The sequence below is a fragment of the Peromyscus eremicus genome, chromosome 4 (assembly GCF_949786415.1).
Source record: "Peromyscus eremicus chromosome 4, PerEre_H2_v1, whole genome shotgun sequence".
In the NCBI taxonomy this organism is placed as follows: domain Eukaryota; kingdom Metazoa; phylum Chordata; class Mammalia; order Rodentia; family Cricetidae; genus Peromyscus; species Peromyscus eremicus.
The window spans coordinates 122,939,414-122,956,120 of record NC_081419.1 but is presented as its reverse complement, the minus strand read 5'-3'; the positions used below and the strand labels follow the sequence as shown (position 1 = coordinate 122,956,120).

The following is a 16,707-nucleotide window of genomic DNA, read 5'->3' as shown; positions in this document are numbered from 1 at the left end:
ACAGGATATACATTACCATTCCAAAATAGAAGAAAGGGAGTATAGTGAGAAAATCATAGGACCAAACAAGACCAGAAACCAGCTGGACAAACTACAAACTCTGTATCTCCATGTCTGATGTCAAAGAGAGTTTGGTGACTCAGCCCTAACAGGCCTGCTTGAGGGTCAGCCTGTCCAAAGTGGTATTGAGAGTATGCACATAATACACTTCCTGAGAGCCAGCCTGGGTCTGCCTGAGAGCCTTGACAAAGGTGTCCAAGTGGTGGTGTGAGATGACTTAGACCAATGAGGGGGAAGCCACGTCCCATCAACAGATGTCTTCACAACAGAACCCTCCCCAGGCAGGGTGGAATGTATATATAAGGCTTGCCCCTTGTGGAATAAATTGAGCTTGTTGTTCCCGACCTGAATCCCCGCATCTGTGTCTTCGATGCCATGCCTTCTCACCCCCTCCCCAGAGGGAGCCATTAGGATCCAGAGACAGTTGGCACCTGAACCTGGTTCTGCTTCTGTCTCGCTCCACTCACTTGCGGTGCGGGTAGAGCGCCCCCTTGAATGGTGCAATTCAGTGAATAGGCCCCTCCATGTTCATGGTTTGCAGTCCTGGCGGCTAGGTAACTGCTGGGACCCCCTCTCCATTCCTTGTTGTTTGTCTTGTCTGTGAGTCTGTCTGTATGGTAGGGTGGCACCTACTTTTATTCAGGCTTGCTGGGTGTTTCCATATAAGGGCTGCCCCTCAGGAAATGGAGCCACATTCTGACTCCTGACAGCTGCCCTTTGTTCAGAGACACTTGGGTCTGACACACACTTTCACTTTCTCTGTTGTCTACCGTACCTTCTACCACTGTGAGTAGTCTCCCCACTCACCGTAAAGAGGCTCATACTGGAGCCTTCAAGTTCCGCCTAACCAGCCAAGGGGTCAGGTTACAGCACCAGAACTAGAAAGGTTTCGGATGGAGGCTGCAGTGCTTGCCCCACGGATCTCTCCAGAGAACATGTAGGAACCTGATCTTTGGATGAGAGTTCTGTTTCTGTCTAGAAAAAGGGAAGAGGCCTGGGAAATGTCCCTCCAATTGTCTTTTACATCCATTTTGTTGGCTATAATTGCTAGCCTAAAGTCCTCCTCTACTGAGTAGGTCATAGAGGCCCACAATAAGCACTGCCAGGAACAACGTAACTCCAACTTGTCTATCACCTCCATTCTATCCATGATTGTTATTTCCTCTACCTGTGATGAGGAGATGGAGGAGGAAAGGCATACCTGACAAGAGTAAGTAAAGGAAAGGGAAAGAGAGAGGAATTGATTGTGGTAGCTCCCAAGCCTACACTGGCAGCCCTTCTCTCTGTTCCCTCCATGCTATGAGCAGCTACCCCCCTACTGCAGTATCCATGGAGTCACTTGCCTTGCTCTCTGCCCACTGAGCCAGCTGCTCTGCATACTTCCTATTCCACCTATGATGCTGTCCATTCCCACCATGCATTTCCAGTTAATGTGGGCCCCAATGGGGCCAACTAATCATGGATACCTACCCCTCTTGCAGAACTGTCCTTGGTCCATAAGGCTGTTAATGAATAGGGTCCTGACTTGCCATATTTTAGCAAGTCCTATGGCAATGGGCAATACATTTACAGACTTATAATGACTGGTACCATTTGATGAAGACAGTGTTGGAGCCTGTGGTCTTCTGTAAAATGCTGTGCTACCTATGATGACCAGGCTGAGGCTCAGGCTCATCTTAATATACAATACAACATTGCTGTTTCTCTTGAGATGCTCACAGGCCAAGGATCATGTTAACCCTGCCACACAAGCCAAATTGGACAACATACTTATTTCGAACAGGTCTCAGAATTGGCCTTCAGGGCACTTAAGTCTTGCACTCCTTGTGATCCATCCATCTGCATACTTTTGCAACCTCAACCAGAAGCCAGGGGAGTTGTTTACCATCTTCCTCACATTGGTTAATTAAATAGTGGAGTAGAGGGTAGATCCTGGCCCTACTTGGGAGATGCTGAATAAACAATTGACATGAGAAGGTCTTAATGCCCCTACCCATGATGCAGTAGCTGCCATCTGCAATGAGGATATTCGTAAATGAGTAATAGCTACTAGAGATCTTGATCCCAACAGTGGCCCCTTTGCTGCCCTCACAGTCTTCCTCAATGCTCTCTGCGCTGATAAACAGAATAGGTTAGAGACTCAAGACACCCTCCACTGATAGAACATGCAGGGGATGTGGCAGACCTGGTCATATTATGAGGGACTGCTCCCAAGCTAGGCCTAAGACTAGATGCCTAAAATGTAGTAAAGGCTTCCATTGGGCCTAAGACTGCCGCTCCCAACCAGAAGAGGCCAAGGTTCCTTTAAACTCTAGGAGGGGAGTTCCTCAGTCCCACAAGTAAAAGGAGGCTCTACAAACCCAATGATCTTTTAGACACTGGCCATCTTTCCTCACTCTCCTATGATGACTATCTTCCTTGATGGGCAGCCTGTTAAAGGGTTGGTGGATAAGAGTGCAGATACCACCATTTTAACTGAGGCAGAAACACTCCATTTCTCTCATTGGAAATTTAAACCTGGCCCCCCAATTAGTGGAGTTGGGGGTCAATGAGATTCCAGTTAACCATTTGCCCAGTCCCTTGGAAGATCCTTGATGGCAGTTGAGGAGCCATTCACCACATTCATCATCTCCACTGTACGTAGAAACTTGTGGGCAGGGATATCTTAGAGGATATGGGGGCTGTCCTTACAACAGATAATAGGATATTCTTTGATGATATTGTGGTCCATGAAAAAAATGGGCCTTACTGGCTGAGACCTAGAGCAGCACCTGGGTCAGTTCAAGGGTCACTGTCACCCAAAGTCCAGCGCTACTAAAACACCAGATCCTATTCCAATCAATTGACTTTCTAACCAAGATGTATGGGTGGAACAATGGCCTATAATTGAGCCTAAATTATCAATATTAAAATACCTGGTATAGTGACAATCATGTGCTAGATAATAGAACCATCCATCAGCAGCCATAATACTCCAATATTTGTTAATCCAAAAAAGTTAAAAGTATCATCTATTGGAAGATCTTTGTGTAGTCAATGATAAGATGGAACAAATGGTCTCCAAATGGTCTCAGCACAGCCAGGCCTCCTACACCCTAGCACAATTCCTCCTTCCCATTACATCACAATATTAGATATCAAGGACTGCTTTTTCCAGATTCCCATTGTGCAACAAGATAGGAGTCACTTTACTTTTACAGTCTGGGAACCAAACATGCATAAGCCAGTAAAGAGATATCAATGGGCAGTTCTCCCACAGGAAATAAAAAACATTCCCTCAGTATGTCAGTTATATGTTGTTTAGGCTCTAGTTAATGTTCCTAAGGATGTTGTGCTAGTACATATATGAATGATTTGCTATTGGCACACCCTGATTCAGCTTATTTACAACAAATTGTTAAATCAACAATATAAGACTTAGCTTCCTTAAAAATTGTGGCACCAGATAATATCCAAATTGTACCTCCTTTTTGGTTTTGGGCTTTGTTATTGCTAAGGATGTTCACCCCTTGTCATTCAAATTAAATATAAAAGACAAATACTCCATTTCAAACTACAACAATTATGTGGGACAACAAATTGGCTTAAACACTTTATTCCTACTCCAAAACTGGAAATGAGGGAATTCTCACTTTTAGAGGCTCCTACATGCCCCTCACAGAATGTCAAGTTCACTACTGGGGCCAAAAATGATCTAGAAAAGGTTCTTTCTATACTATCCACCATCAGCCTGCAGTGCCATAAATCTGAGTTGCTCTTGTTGGCTATAATCCTGTGGACATCTGGAGGATTCCTGGGGGCACTCTGGCAGGCTGGTCCATTAATGTGCATTCATCAGGCACACTCAGATTTACATAAAGTTACCTCTAAGTTTGATTAGACATTTCAAATTGATCTAAAGGCATGAATGCTAGCTCAAAGGACTTAGGAAGAGAACTTGATATGTTAATTTTCTCATTTTCCTTAAAAATACACAGGCTCTCTGGGCAGATTCCGTTTACTTTCAAGAGATGATTACTGGGTTCATGGCAACAATTGACAACCATTTGCCAAAAGTTGAGTACTAGCAGAGTTTCCAGTGCTCCTGATAGAGATACCCATTCACTCAGTACCATCATCTAAGCTCATTCCTTGCACAACCATAGCCTTCTCAGATGCCAACAAGACTAAATATGGAATATTGATTCAGAAAAAGGGAGAAGACAAAACACATGATATTCCAAATCCTGATTCTATACAGCTGGGAGAATTATCAACACTTTTCAAAATCCCATTGGAGTGTCAAAATGTGCCTATTAACATCATATCTGATAGTCAGTATGCTTTACAGGTGAGAAGAATGTTGGTATTCTCAAGGGTTAAAGATACTCTAAATCCAATAGCCAGTACAACGCTTTTAAAGAAGATGTATTGAATCAAAGAATTAAGCCCAGGTATTTATCACATATTCGATCACATTCCAAACTACCATGAATCTTGGCCTGGGGAATGAGATAACTGATACCATCATTTTAACAGTGGCTGTAGATTTATTAGAACAAGCTTGAGAACTAGACCAGCAATTTCATTTGTCACCACAGGGCCTGCACAAACTGCTCCCAGAATTGCCAGTTTTGCAATGCAATCATATATCTAGGATCTGCACTGCTTGTGCACCACTTGCTTCTTTAATGCTCATCCAAAGAGAAGGGGTAAATCCCTGTGGCTTATTGTCCAATGCTGTATGGCAAATGGATATCACTCTTTATACATCCTTTGGCAATTTAAGATATGTACATGTAATAGTAGATACCTGCTTGGGCTTTATGTATGCCCTGGCCTTGCCTGGAGAAAAGGCTGCTAATGTTACTAAGATATTCAAGTCAACAGTGCTAGTCACAGGAGTGCCTTGGACCATTAAGACTGAAAATGGCACTGCTTATATGTCACAGCAGTTAAATAACTTTGTGAGTTCATGGAAAATGTCCCACATCATAGGAATTCCATATAATCCACAAGGTCAGGCTATTGTAGAGTAAAGTAATAGAACCCTTAAAGAGCTCTTGATAAAAAAATAATAATTTTCTCAGAAGCCAAGAAAGATCCCAACTTGGCCCTGGTGGAAAATTTTTTTCATATTAATTTTCTCTAGTTGATGATACATAATTAAGCACCACTTACAAACATTGGGCTTACCTGTCTCGGGAGACTCCATTGCCCCTGTAGCATTGGCAGGATTCCATCACCCTTCAATGGCAATCACTTTCTCTCCTATTAACCCATGGTTGAGGGTATGCTTGCATTTTTCCTCAGAATACCAACACACCAATATGGATTCCTTCCAAACATATGCATTTGGCAATGGACCAAGAGACTTTGGCCAAAGAAGCTTCGGAGGGATAATGCATGCTCTTTTAACCCTTTATATTGTTATCTGCTCCACTATTGTGGCATTATTAAGGACATGTCATTACTGTCATGTGACCCTAGATATCAAGTAATTTGCCCCCCCCCACAAGGTTGCTAATGCATCATTAGAAAGACTTCAATTGGAACAATACATAAAGGGATCCTGGTCAGATAAGTTCCTTAATTACTCCATATTACATCGAGAACAAATTCATTGACTAAATATGACTAGGATCCCAGCCGTGTCCTTAGAGACTGAATTTTTGACCAATGTCTAGAACAATATTAAAAGACTCTTTGATCCCTCCCAGATCCCCACAAATGCCTTGTGTGGCAGAATCATATGTTTAATCCTTCTCTTGTTCAAATGTCTTTTACAACAGGTTCACCAACAGAGGGTGGCCACAATGGCAACCCCACAGTATTTATTGGCTCTCAGATACATGAAACAAAGTCCTCCTAGACAATTAATGCACATATGGCTCACTGAGATATAAAAGGCCTAAAGCCCACCACCCAGATGGCTCTCTAGGATTTATGTTCTTCAAGGGCTCATAGTCAATGATGGATAAGAGCTTGTTTGGCAGGCCAATCTAAGACAGGCACAGTCCATTAAGCTGAGCTCATCTGAGGTTAGGGCAATGAACCCTAGCTCCCACTGAGCATATCCCACAAAATAATGAAAAGGGTGGATATGTGGAATGACTCAGCCCTAATAGGCCTGAGGACCAGATGGCCCAAACCAGTAATGAGAGCATGCACATGACATACTTCCTGAGAGCCAACCTGGTTCTGCCTAAGAGCCTAGACAACGGCATCTGAGTAGTGGCATGAGATGATTTGGACCAATGAGGGGGAGCCATGTCACATCTGTGTTGTTGATGCCTTGTCTTCTTACTCCCTTCCCCTGAGAAGCCCTTAGGACCCAACAACAAAAGTGATCCTCATATTTCCAATTCCTTTCATCTTTATTGACTGCAACACATTTCCTTCTCTTAGGCTGGTTTCATTCCCTGTTGGTATCTCTCTTCAGCAGGTATCCCATAGCTTTAGCATCTTCAACATTTTTGGATCTCCAAGGAAATCCAGGCTTTAGTTTCACAGCTTCATACAATGACCTCCTTAGTCCTCCATGCAGGGACACCCCTGATGCATACTTGGCTTCAGTGGGTTTCCTTAGTCACAGAATGAGCTTCCATAATCCCTTTCTTCTATCTTTGACTCTAAAGCCAGAATTATATGACCAAAGCTCCCAAGTTCTGTGGCTTGTTGGGGCTGGAACATGGCCCCTTCATTTAATTACATCTGTACCCCCTTTCTGTTTTGCATGGTTTCCTTCACTGTCTAATTCTTGTGCCCTGAAACTCAGTCTGTACACCAGCCTGGCCTCAAACTCAGAGATCTGCTTGCCTCTGCCTCTGGAGTGCTGGGAGTAAAAGTATGCACCATCACACCCAATCCTAAGCTTTTATTTAATTCCTTTTCACAAGTTGGAAGCTTAGTTGGATGAGATCTTGCCTTGAGATCAATACTTACTCCATTTAACATCAGGCATTTCTTTAATCTGTTTGTCTCTTTGAACACAGGATTTAGCTCCATCCCACTTCCTGGTGCCCCCTTTCTCCTCAAAATGTACATCTTGTATTTTTCCTTGATCAGCTTGCTCCTTTTCATTACATCATAAGAGTGAACACCAATGACCACATGGAGGAGTCAATACTAGACTATTTGGAGATTTCTTTTGTCAACAGAATTAATATAAAACTCATCAACTTATCCTCTGGTAAAATTTTTAGACAAAGGAAAAAAGCAGCCACACTCTTTGCCAAAATATCCTAAGAACAGTCTCTAGGCCAAGTACTAACACTCATCTCCTCTGAAAACTCTTGAGCCAAGTTCCCACAGTTCAGATCATCCTCAGCAATACTGTCTTTCATGTTCCTACTAGGATGACCCATTAAGCCACACTTAAAACATTCAAATACTTTTCTAATTGAAAGTTCCAAAATCCACATTCCTGACCACAAGGAAGTTGGATTCATTGCAGGTACTCAGTAATCAATGTGCCTCTGTTTTACTTGGTCTAATATTGATGCAACATAGGAACCTTGCTATAAAACCCTAGGTTGTTGTAATGTGGAGACCCTACTTCATCACTCCTGAGGTAGAGTGAGCTGCTAACATATTATTGGATATTATTGTTTGCTGTGGGATGTCTTTCTGTATGCTGTGAATATGTGTTACTCCCATTCGCTAATGAATGAAGTTGTTTCGGCCTATGGCAAGGCAGCTTAGAGACAGGTGGAAAATCCAAGCAGAGAGACAGGAAGAAGAAAAGCAGAGAGAGATGCAAGCCTGCTACCCAAGAAGCAACATGCCAGCAGACTGGTAAGCCATGGACTATGTGGCAAAACATAGATTAATAGAAATAGGTTAATTTAAGATGCAAGAACTAGCTAGCAAGAGGCCTGCCATAGACCACACAGTTTGTAAATAATATGAGCCTCCATGTGTTAACTTGGGTCCAAGTGGATTCAGGACCATGGGAGGGAGAGAGTTGTCCTGATTGCAGGGTCAAGCAGAACCAGAGAAACATTCTGACTACAATTGTGCTTGTTGTTTAGATAAAAGTGAATGGTCTTCTGGTGCATTGTCAATGTCCCTCTGATATGCACAGACTTCATATCCTATTGCTGCCACTTCCTCACTCATGTTGAGGATACACTCAGCTCAGATACACTCTGTGAAACATGATTATCTTACTTATGGAATCTGAGGCCAAAATGAAGAATTTCCTGTGTTCTGGCAATGAACATCTAGAGTGAAGTACTTGGAAACAAGTTTCTGAAAATCCACCACTTACATGTCCACCTTAAAAAATCTAATATTGATTGGAAATAAGTAGAGTACAAACCTGATTATTGCTTTCACCTGGCATTATATGGTAATCTTGGGAACATGTGTCACATACTGAGATATAGGACATGAACCACAGTGAACGTAATATCTACCTTATCTCATATTGGCAACTGACTATGAGGATGCCCTTCCCCGACTCTTGACAGTGGTTAATTCATTGAATCCTGATGACAATAGTTATTATTGTTTTTACTTTACAGATAAAGAAGTATGACAGGCAATGAGAAAGGCTTTGCCAAACTCACATATGATTCAGGGCACAATTAATGAAAGGGGGAATTATAGTTGATTCCCTTGTTTTCTCTGGAATTCTTGCCAGTTAAGTTTGACAATCCACCACAAAGCAGATGCTGTGATCTCCATTTTGCTGGCGCTTAATGGAGTTCATCACCTTCATTTACTTGAATTCAATAGCACCCTACACAATTGTTTCCTTAAAGTTCCAAGGCTATCTCCTAAGAAATCAATAGCTAAACTTTCCATTCTATTATAGGATTTTTTGAACTTCACCACCTAACCAAGTTATTAATTTGTATATGTGTTATTATCTGTTGTTCTGGTTGATACCTTGAAGTGTTGAAAGATAAATTCAATGATTCTGGTTGAAATATTTTTCCTCAAAGGATTTCCTCTGTCATCATCATCATCATCATTACTTTAATTATTTATTGATTTACATATTATTTTTCAAAAATTTAAGTGCATCAAAAAATCACCCATAACATTCAATGATAACATTTTGCTTCAAACTTCCAAACATAGTCTTCCAGTCACTTGCATATGGCAAAAAAGAGCCTTCATAAACAGTCACTCATATTAGATAAAAAAGCAGCAACAAAGAGACAAACAAGCAAAAAATTAATATATACAGATAGAGAATAAGTAAGTAAAATTTACTTTAATAAACACCTATATTCTTAGAAATTATAGATGAAATTAAAACAAATTTGAGATTTCATCTTACCAAAGTCAAAGTGATGAAAATCAGGAAAACAGCTGACAAAAAATGCTGGTGAGGATAGGGTAGAAAGGCAACCCGTATTCACTGTTGATGGGTTTGAAAACTGGTGTAGCAATTCTGGAAATCAGTGTGGAGAATCTCCAACAAAGCTAAAGACAGATCTACTATATGATCCAGCTATATCAATCAGTCCTGTCATATTCCCCAAAGACTGGACATCCTACCTCACAGACACTTGCACATTTCCACTCTGCTTACAATAGCTAGGAAATGGAAACATCTTAAATGTCCTTCATTAAATAAGTGTATAATGAAAATGTGATACATATGCATAATTTAATTCTATTCAACTGCAAAAGAAAATGAAATCATGAAATTTGAAAGTTAGCAGATGCAACTAGAACATAGCATATTCAGTGAGGATACCCAGACTGAGAAGGACAAACATCAAATATTCTCTTTTATTGTGTTTCCTATTTCCAAATATTTAGATGTGAATATATAACCTGAAGTAACCAAAGAAACTATTAAAATAAAAAGGGACCACATAGAGGTAGGAAGGAAGAGCTATAGAGAGTGTAACAGTAGCACATGGACATTATGAGGAAGAAAATAGGAAAAATTAGGGGAGATGTTTGTGGTGAGGAAGACAACTCTGAGGGAGCTGGAAAGAGGAGGGGTAAGGAACATCAAGGATGATTGAAGAAACCATGGGCAAATACATTTTAAGTTTTCTTAAAAATACACATAATATCTGTTAGTGTATATGTATAAATATATAAATAATTTAAGTAACCATATTCCACTTGTGGTGGTAATGCTTTCTCTAAGAGCCATTGACTATCTAACAAAAACACCAGTGTCAGACATGAGAAACTGTCAGTTGTTGTTCTGGGCAGTATAAGAGACTCCCAAAATAACAGAATGTATTACAGTTGTCTTTGGTTGCCTTCCAGAACTTGAAGGTAAAGGCAAAACCAGATAACTGAAGACACCACACACCTGGGACACGTGTCTTAGAGGAATCGTGCTGGAACTGAGCTGGAAGCCTCTTCCTTGAAGATTGCATCTTATGGTATCACAAGAGGCTAAGCAACTTGCCAAGAGAGAGAAGCAATCTACAGTCCCTTTGAGCTATAAACCCTATCAACCACGTAACAACTTGACTGGCAACACATACACAATAGTGCAATAGTGGTACTTTTATCTTCAGGGTAACGAGCAGCTGTCTAATTGGAATTGAGACCAGATCACCTGGAAGGAATTTATGCCTTGTACCATGAACCTAATCAATTATCTGTGGATAGAAAAGTCATAAACCTGAGAGAATCTACTACTGCCATTTTTTCTAAACCAATATAATTTCTAACGGTATTATAAATATTTATCCTTATACCCACAGATAAATGTAGTTTTCAACCCTCATCAAAGAAGCTTCTTTTTGCAACAAATAGAAAATATTACAGGGGACCACAACTGGTCACACTGCAGAGAATAAGTGAGTTTGCAGTATTCCACCCAAACTAATATATCTGCAATGCAGTCCTTGCACCTAAATCTCAAGGAAAAGGAGAAGGAGCAAAGGAGAACCAAAGACAAGATGTCTGCTTTAAGATAATATATTTTCTGTGTGACAGGAGAACTGCATCCATGAATGTTTAAAAATATGGTTACCTGACCAAGTCCAGCATAATGGTAACACCAGTTGACATGCCAATGTGGACAAGGGAAACCCCACATGATCCCACCCTGAGAAGAACTTCAGGTGGTCAATGCCTATTGAGAAAGGGAGAATTAGTTTCCTCAAAGGACAAGTTCCACATACATTGTCCAATCCCAAATGATCATCCCCAAGCATATGTACATAAAAGCAAACAAAACCTAAACAGACTCAGTAAACTATATATCTATATCTATATCTATATATCTATATATATAACATGTGATGGATATATACATAAAATATGCATATACATATGAGCATACATGTTATAACTATAATTAAAATGGTAATCAATGGGGTGCAGGAGTAGTTGGAGGGGAAGAGAAAGTGTAAAGAGTGATGTAGATGCACTTTTCATGCACGAAGTGTCAAAAAAAGTAAAATTAAAGATCATGGGCTACCTTGCAGCAGACTAGTCACTTGTACCATAGTTCTGAAATCCTCCACATGAGGGAGCTCTTCACAGACTCTGCCTTAAATAGAGGTGGTTGTTTTCTATCAATAAAGACATGCTTCCAAAACATATACATACAAGAAACATTATACAGACTGAGCAGGTGTATTCATGTTTTTAATCACACACACACACACACACACACACACACACACACACACACACACACACACACACGCACATATGGATATAACAACAATTAATGGGGAGAAAATGCCATAAATTGGAAAGAAAGCTAGAAGGGGAATATAGAAGGGTTTCGAGGGAGAAAGGGGGAGTGGGGAATAATACATTGAATTTAAAATTTCAAAAATAAAATAAATAACTATAAAAAACCCTCCATTTTTTACTTAGCCATGAGCACAGCTTCCTCTCCTAGTTCACACTCTTGCTTGTTTCAATTTCAGAATTTCTGAACCTTGACCAGTGCAGGCTCACACCTAGTACCTCTCTTTTTTTAAATTTATTCTCACTGCTTCTGTGGCCTCACCCATCCTTGAGGCTTCAAACATCCTGTAGACTGATGATTTCTACTTTTTTACCTTCTGTTGTTCGAATTCTAAAAGGTCTTTTAATAAAAAACCCAGACCAGATATTGGGGTATATGCTGAAAGATCGGAGGGACAAAGGAACAATCCACAGCCACCACCTCTCACCAAATGCTCAACCTGAAAAGGCTTTAGCTGAAAGGGATGCATCTGCCTAAAAGCCTTTCGTTCCTGTCTCTTCATGTCTTATATACCTTTCTCTGCTCAGCCATTACTTCCCAGAATTAAAGGCATGTGCACTTCCCAGTACTAGGATTAAAGGTGTCTGCCACCACTGCCTGGCCTCTATGTTTAATCTAGTGGCTTGTTCTGTCCTCTGATCTTCAGGCAAATTTTATTAGAGTACAAAATATTTCACCACAGCTTTTGGATTCTACCTCGCTTATTTGTATACTAGACAATTCAATGACAATATCTGCTAGAGCGTTTGTAGGTAAAATGATCCTTATGACTCCTGTGAAGCCCCAATTGTCTCTTCTAAGTGTCTCTTTTGCTGGGTTTCTCTTTCCTGTTGATGAGGACTTTCACCTTCTAGGTGTTCAGGTGGAGTCGGTGAGAGTCATACTTGTCTACCTTCTACTTTTCCCCCATTATAGCCATCCTCTAGGAAAATCAATGGTGTCTGCTTATAAAATATGTACAGAGCCTATTATTGCTGAGCCACCACCCTGTTAGAGTCCATCCATCCACAATGGCTTGCTACAGTGCTTTTCTCCTCATTGTAACCAGAAAGATATATGGTAATCCTTTATGACACGAGCTCCTCTGAGGTCTACAGCTTGAGAAACAGGTTCAGGTGTGGCTATCTCTGCACAGCTGGACATCTCTAAGGGTGGTATTAGTCTTCTGTGGACTAATGAGCCTGGTTGCCTTTGACACTCAGAGATGACAATGAGATAGTAAAGATTTTGGACTTCTGTCTGCCATATAGTAAATGCAGTATAATTTTAAAATAAAAGCTGAAATACATGACTTGGCACTTAAAATCTGGAAAGTGCCTCCAGGGCTTCACTGCTAAAATTTCTTCCTTCTGTTCTCCTCGTATCAAAGCATCTACCCCTGTTCACCATCTTCAGCTAGCCTAGTGTTTTTGAGTTCTACCCATTTACTTGGAATTTTATAATTTAATTTTTCTTTAAAACAGAATAAAACTGTATTTCATATTCCTGCCACACCATCATTATTCATTAATGGTTATTTAAACTGATCCATTTCCGAGCTATTGTGACTAGAGCAACTATGAGCAGGTATCTCTCTGGTCAAAAGAGAGTCCTTTAGGTGTATGACTTGGGGTGCAATAATTGAGTCATGTGGTAGTTATATTTCCAATTTCCTGAAGAATCTACACACGGTAGCAGCTTACACTCCCACCAAAAGTGAATTCTTGTTCCTCATTCTTCACCTTCTTTACAGAGATTTCTTGATTGTAGCCATTCTGACTGAGGTGAGGAATCTCAAAGTGGTTTTAATTTTCATTTCCCTGAATACTGGTGATGTTCAACTTTTGAAAATGTGTTTATTAGACAGCCCCCATATTGCTTCTTTAGAGAATTCTCTTCAGATCCATATCCAACATCCCTTCTTCTGTTGAGAATTCTCTGTTTAGCTCTACAGCCCAATTTTTAATTGGATTGTTCAGTATTTTGAAGTCTAGCTTTTTCAGTTTTTTATATATTTTGGAGATCAGTCCTCTGTCAGATGTGGGGTTGGTGAAGATCTTTTCCCATTCTGTAGGATTCTGTTTTGTCTTATTGACCGTGTCCTTTGCCTTACAAAATCTTCTCAGTTTCAGGAGGTTCCATTAATTGTCGCTCTCAGTGTCTGTGCTACTAGTGTTATATTTAGGAAGTGGTCTCCTGTGCCAATGCGTTCAAAACTACTTCCTACTTTCTCTTCTATCAAATTCAGAGTAACTGGATTTATGTTGAGGTCTTTGATCCACTTGGACTTGAGTTTTGTGCATGGTGACAGATATGGATCTATTTGCAATCTTCTGCATGTTGACATCCAGTTGTGCCAGCACCATTTGTTGAAGATGCTTTTTTTCCCCCATGGTACAGTTTTGGTTTCTTTGTCAAAAATCAAATGTTCATAGGTGTGTGGATTAATGTCAGGGTCTTCAATTCAATTCCATTGGTCCATGTGTTGGTTTTTATGCCAGTACCAAGTTGTTGTTATTACTATAGTTCTATAGTAGAGTTTGAGGTCAGGGATCATGATGCCTCCAGAGGTTGCTTTATTATACAGGATTCTTTTAGCTATCCTAGGTTTTTTATATTCCCATATAAAGTTAAGTATTGTTCTTTCCAAGTCTGTGAAGAATTGTGTTGGGATTTTGATGGGGATTGCACTGAATTTGTAGATTGCTTTTGTTAAGATTGCCATTTTTACTATGTTAATCCTACCTATCCAGGAGAATGGGAGATCTTCCCATTTTCTGATATCTTCTTTGATTTCTGTCTTCAGAGACTTAAAGTTTTTGTCATACAGGTCTTTCACTTGCTTAGTTAGAGTTACCCCAAGGTATTTTATATCATTTGTGGCTATTGTAAAGGACGATGTTTCTCTGATTTCTTTCTCAGCCCATTTATCATTTGTGTATAGGAGGGATACTGATTTTTTTAGTTAATCTTGTATCCTGCCACCTTACTGAAGGAGTTTATCAGCTGTAGAAGTTCACTGGTAGAAGTTTTGGGGTCACTAGTGTATACTATCATACGTCTGCAAATAGTGAAAGTTTGACTTCTTCTATTCCAATTTGTATCCCCTTGATCTCCTTTTGTTGTCTTATTGCTCTAGCTAGAACTTCAAGTACTATGTTGAATGAGTATGGGGAGAGTGGATAGCCTTGTCTTGTTCCTGATTTTAGTGGAATCGCTTTGAGTTTCTCTCCATTTTAACTTGATGTTGGCTGTCAGCTTGCTGTAAATTGCCTTTATTATCTTTAGGTATATTCCTTGTATTCCTGATCTCTCTAGAACCTTTATCATGAAGGAGTGTTGGATTTAGTCAAAGGCTTTTTCAGCATCCAATGAGATGATCATGTGTTTTTTTTTCTTTCAGTTTGTTTATATGGTGTATTACATTGACCAATTTTCATATGTTGAACCATCCTTGCATCCCTGGGATGAAGCCTACTTGGTCATGGTGAATAATTTTTTTGATGTGTTCCTGGATTCAGTTAGCCAGTATTTTATTGAGTATTTTTGCATCCATGTTCATGAGGGAGATTGGTCTGTAATTCTCTTTCTTTGTTGCATCTTTGTGTGGTTTGGGTATCAGGATGACTGTAGCCTCATAAAAGGAATTTGGTAATGTTTCTTCTGCTTCTATTGTGTGGAACAATTTGAAGAGTATTGGTATTAGCTCTTCTTTGAAAATGTGGTAGAATTCTGTGCTGAAACCATCTGGTCCTGGATTTTTTTTTTAGTTGGGAGACTTTTAATGACTGTTTCTATTTCCTTAGGGGTTATTGGTCTATTTAAATAGTTTATCTGGTCTTGATTTAACTTTGATATGGGGTACCTATCCAGAAAATGGTCCATTTCTTTCAGATTTTCCAATTTTGTGGAGTAGAGGTTTTTGAAGTATGACCTGATGATTCTCTGGATTTCCTCATTGTCTGTTGTTATGTCCCCTTTTTCATTTCTCATTTTGTTAATTTGGATTCTCCTCTGTGCTTTTTGGTTGATTTGGATAAGGGTTTGTCTATCTTGTTGACTTTCTCAAAGAACTAACTCTTTGTTTCATTGATTCTTTGTATTGTTCTCTTTGTTTCTATTTTATTCATTTCAGCCCTCAATTTGATTATTTCCTGGCATCTGTTTCTCCTGGGTGAGTTTGCTTCTTCTTGTTCTAGAGCTTTCAGCTGTGCTGTTAAGTCACTAGTGTGAGATTTCTCCGACTTCTTTGTGTCCTCTCCATCTTCTTAAAAGAGGTCATGTACAATGGCAGGAAGCACCGCCTCCTTTGGGCTGTATACCCCAAGGTCATGGTGGAACAAATACCACTACAGAAGTGGCAGTGTGGAGAGATGAACAGAGACGAACCACAGAGGGAAGAAACAGGAAAGAGAGTGGCAAAGGAGAAAGATGGTGAGGTCTGGCAAGGAGCCCATGCAAGCTAAGAGTGTAGGATAAGCAGGCCTTAGATTTACAGGCTCTACTCACTTTTTGATTCAGGTTAATAGCAGTCTTGGATAGAAGTCATAGTCTAAAAAGACCATGGCTTTCCTGCTCCATTTTCCACTCCTCCTGATGACCACACTCATTGTGGTTTTGAACCAGAGTCTGAACCTCTCTGAAGAATGCCAAAGTGTTGGATCACATAGAAGAAGTCGATATGCAGAAAAAGAAAACCAGGAAATGCTGGACTTTGCTGTCAGCAGGCACAGCAAAAAGAAAAATGACTTTCATCTCAACCACGTGGTGTAAGGGCTAAGGGTCCATAAGGAAGGATATTACCTTTGAATTGAGGGAGCCTGCTTTGCCACTTGGAGTGCCACGATGTGTTCTTAGTCCAGCCATTACTCATCCCTGCTGCTCTGCTCTAGGCTGTATCTCAGTGTGATTTGCAAGCAGTGGTTATAATGACATAGTATCCACATATCTCTGCCTCTCACAAAGCCTTGTACTTAGAGATTTTCTGTCATCTG

The 16,707-nt window shown here is 40.2% G+C and overlaps 1 protein-coding gene across 1 annotated transcript in view; it reads left to right on the top strand.

Annotated features, from left to right (window-relative positions):
- LOC131907895 (cystatin-related protein 1-like) overlaps nucleotides 1-16,486 on the top strand; it is a 29,179-nt gene extending 12,693 nt beyond the window's left edge. The window contains exon 4 of the mRNA XM_059258959.1: nucleotides 16,340-16,486. Within this exon, the coding sequence (XP_059114942.1) occupies nucleotides 16,340-16,486 (147 nt within the window). The remainder of the gene's footprint in view (nucleotides 1-16,339) is intronic.
- The last annotated feature ends 221 nt before the right edge of the window (nucleotides 16,487-16,707 follow it).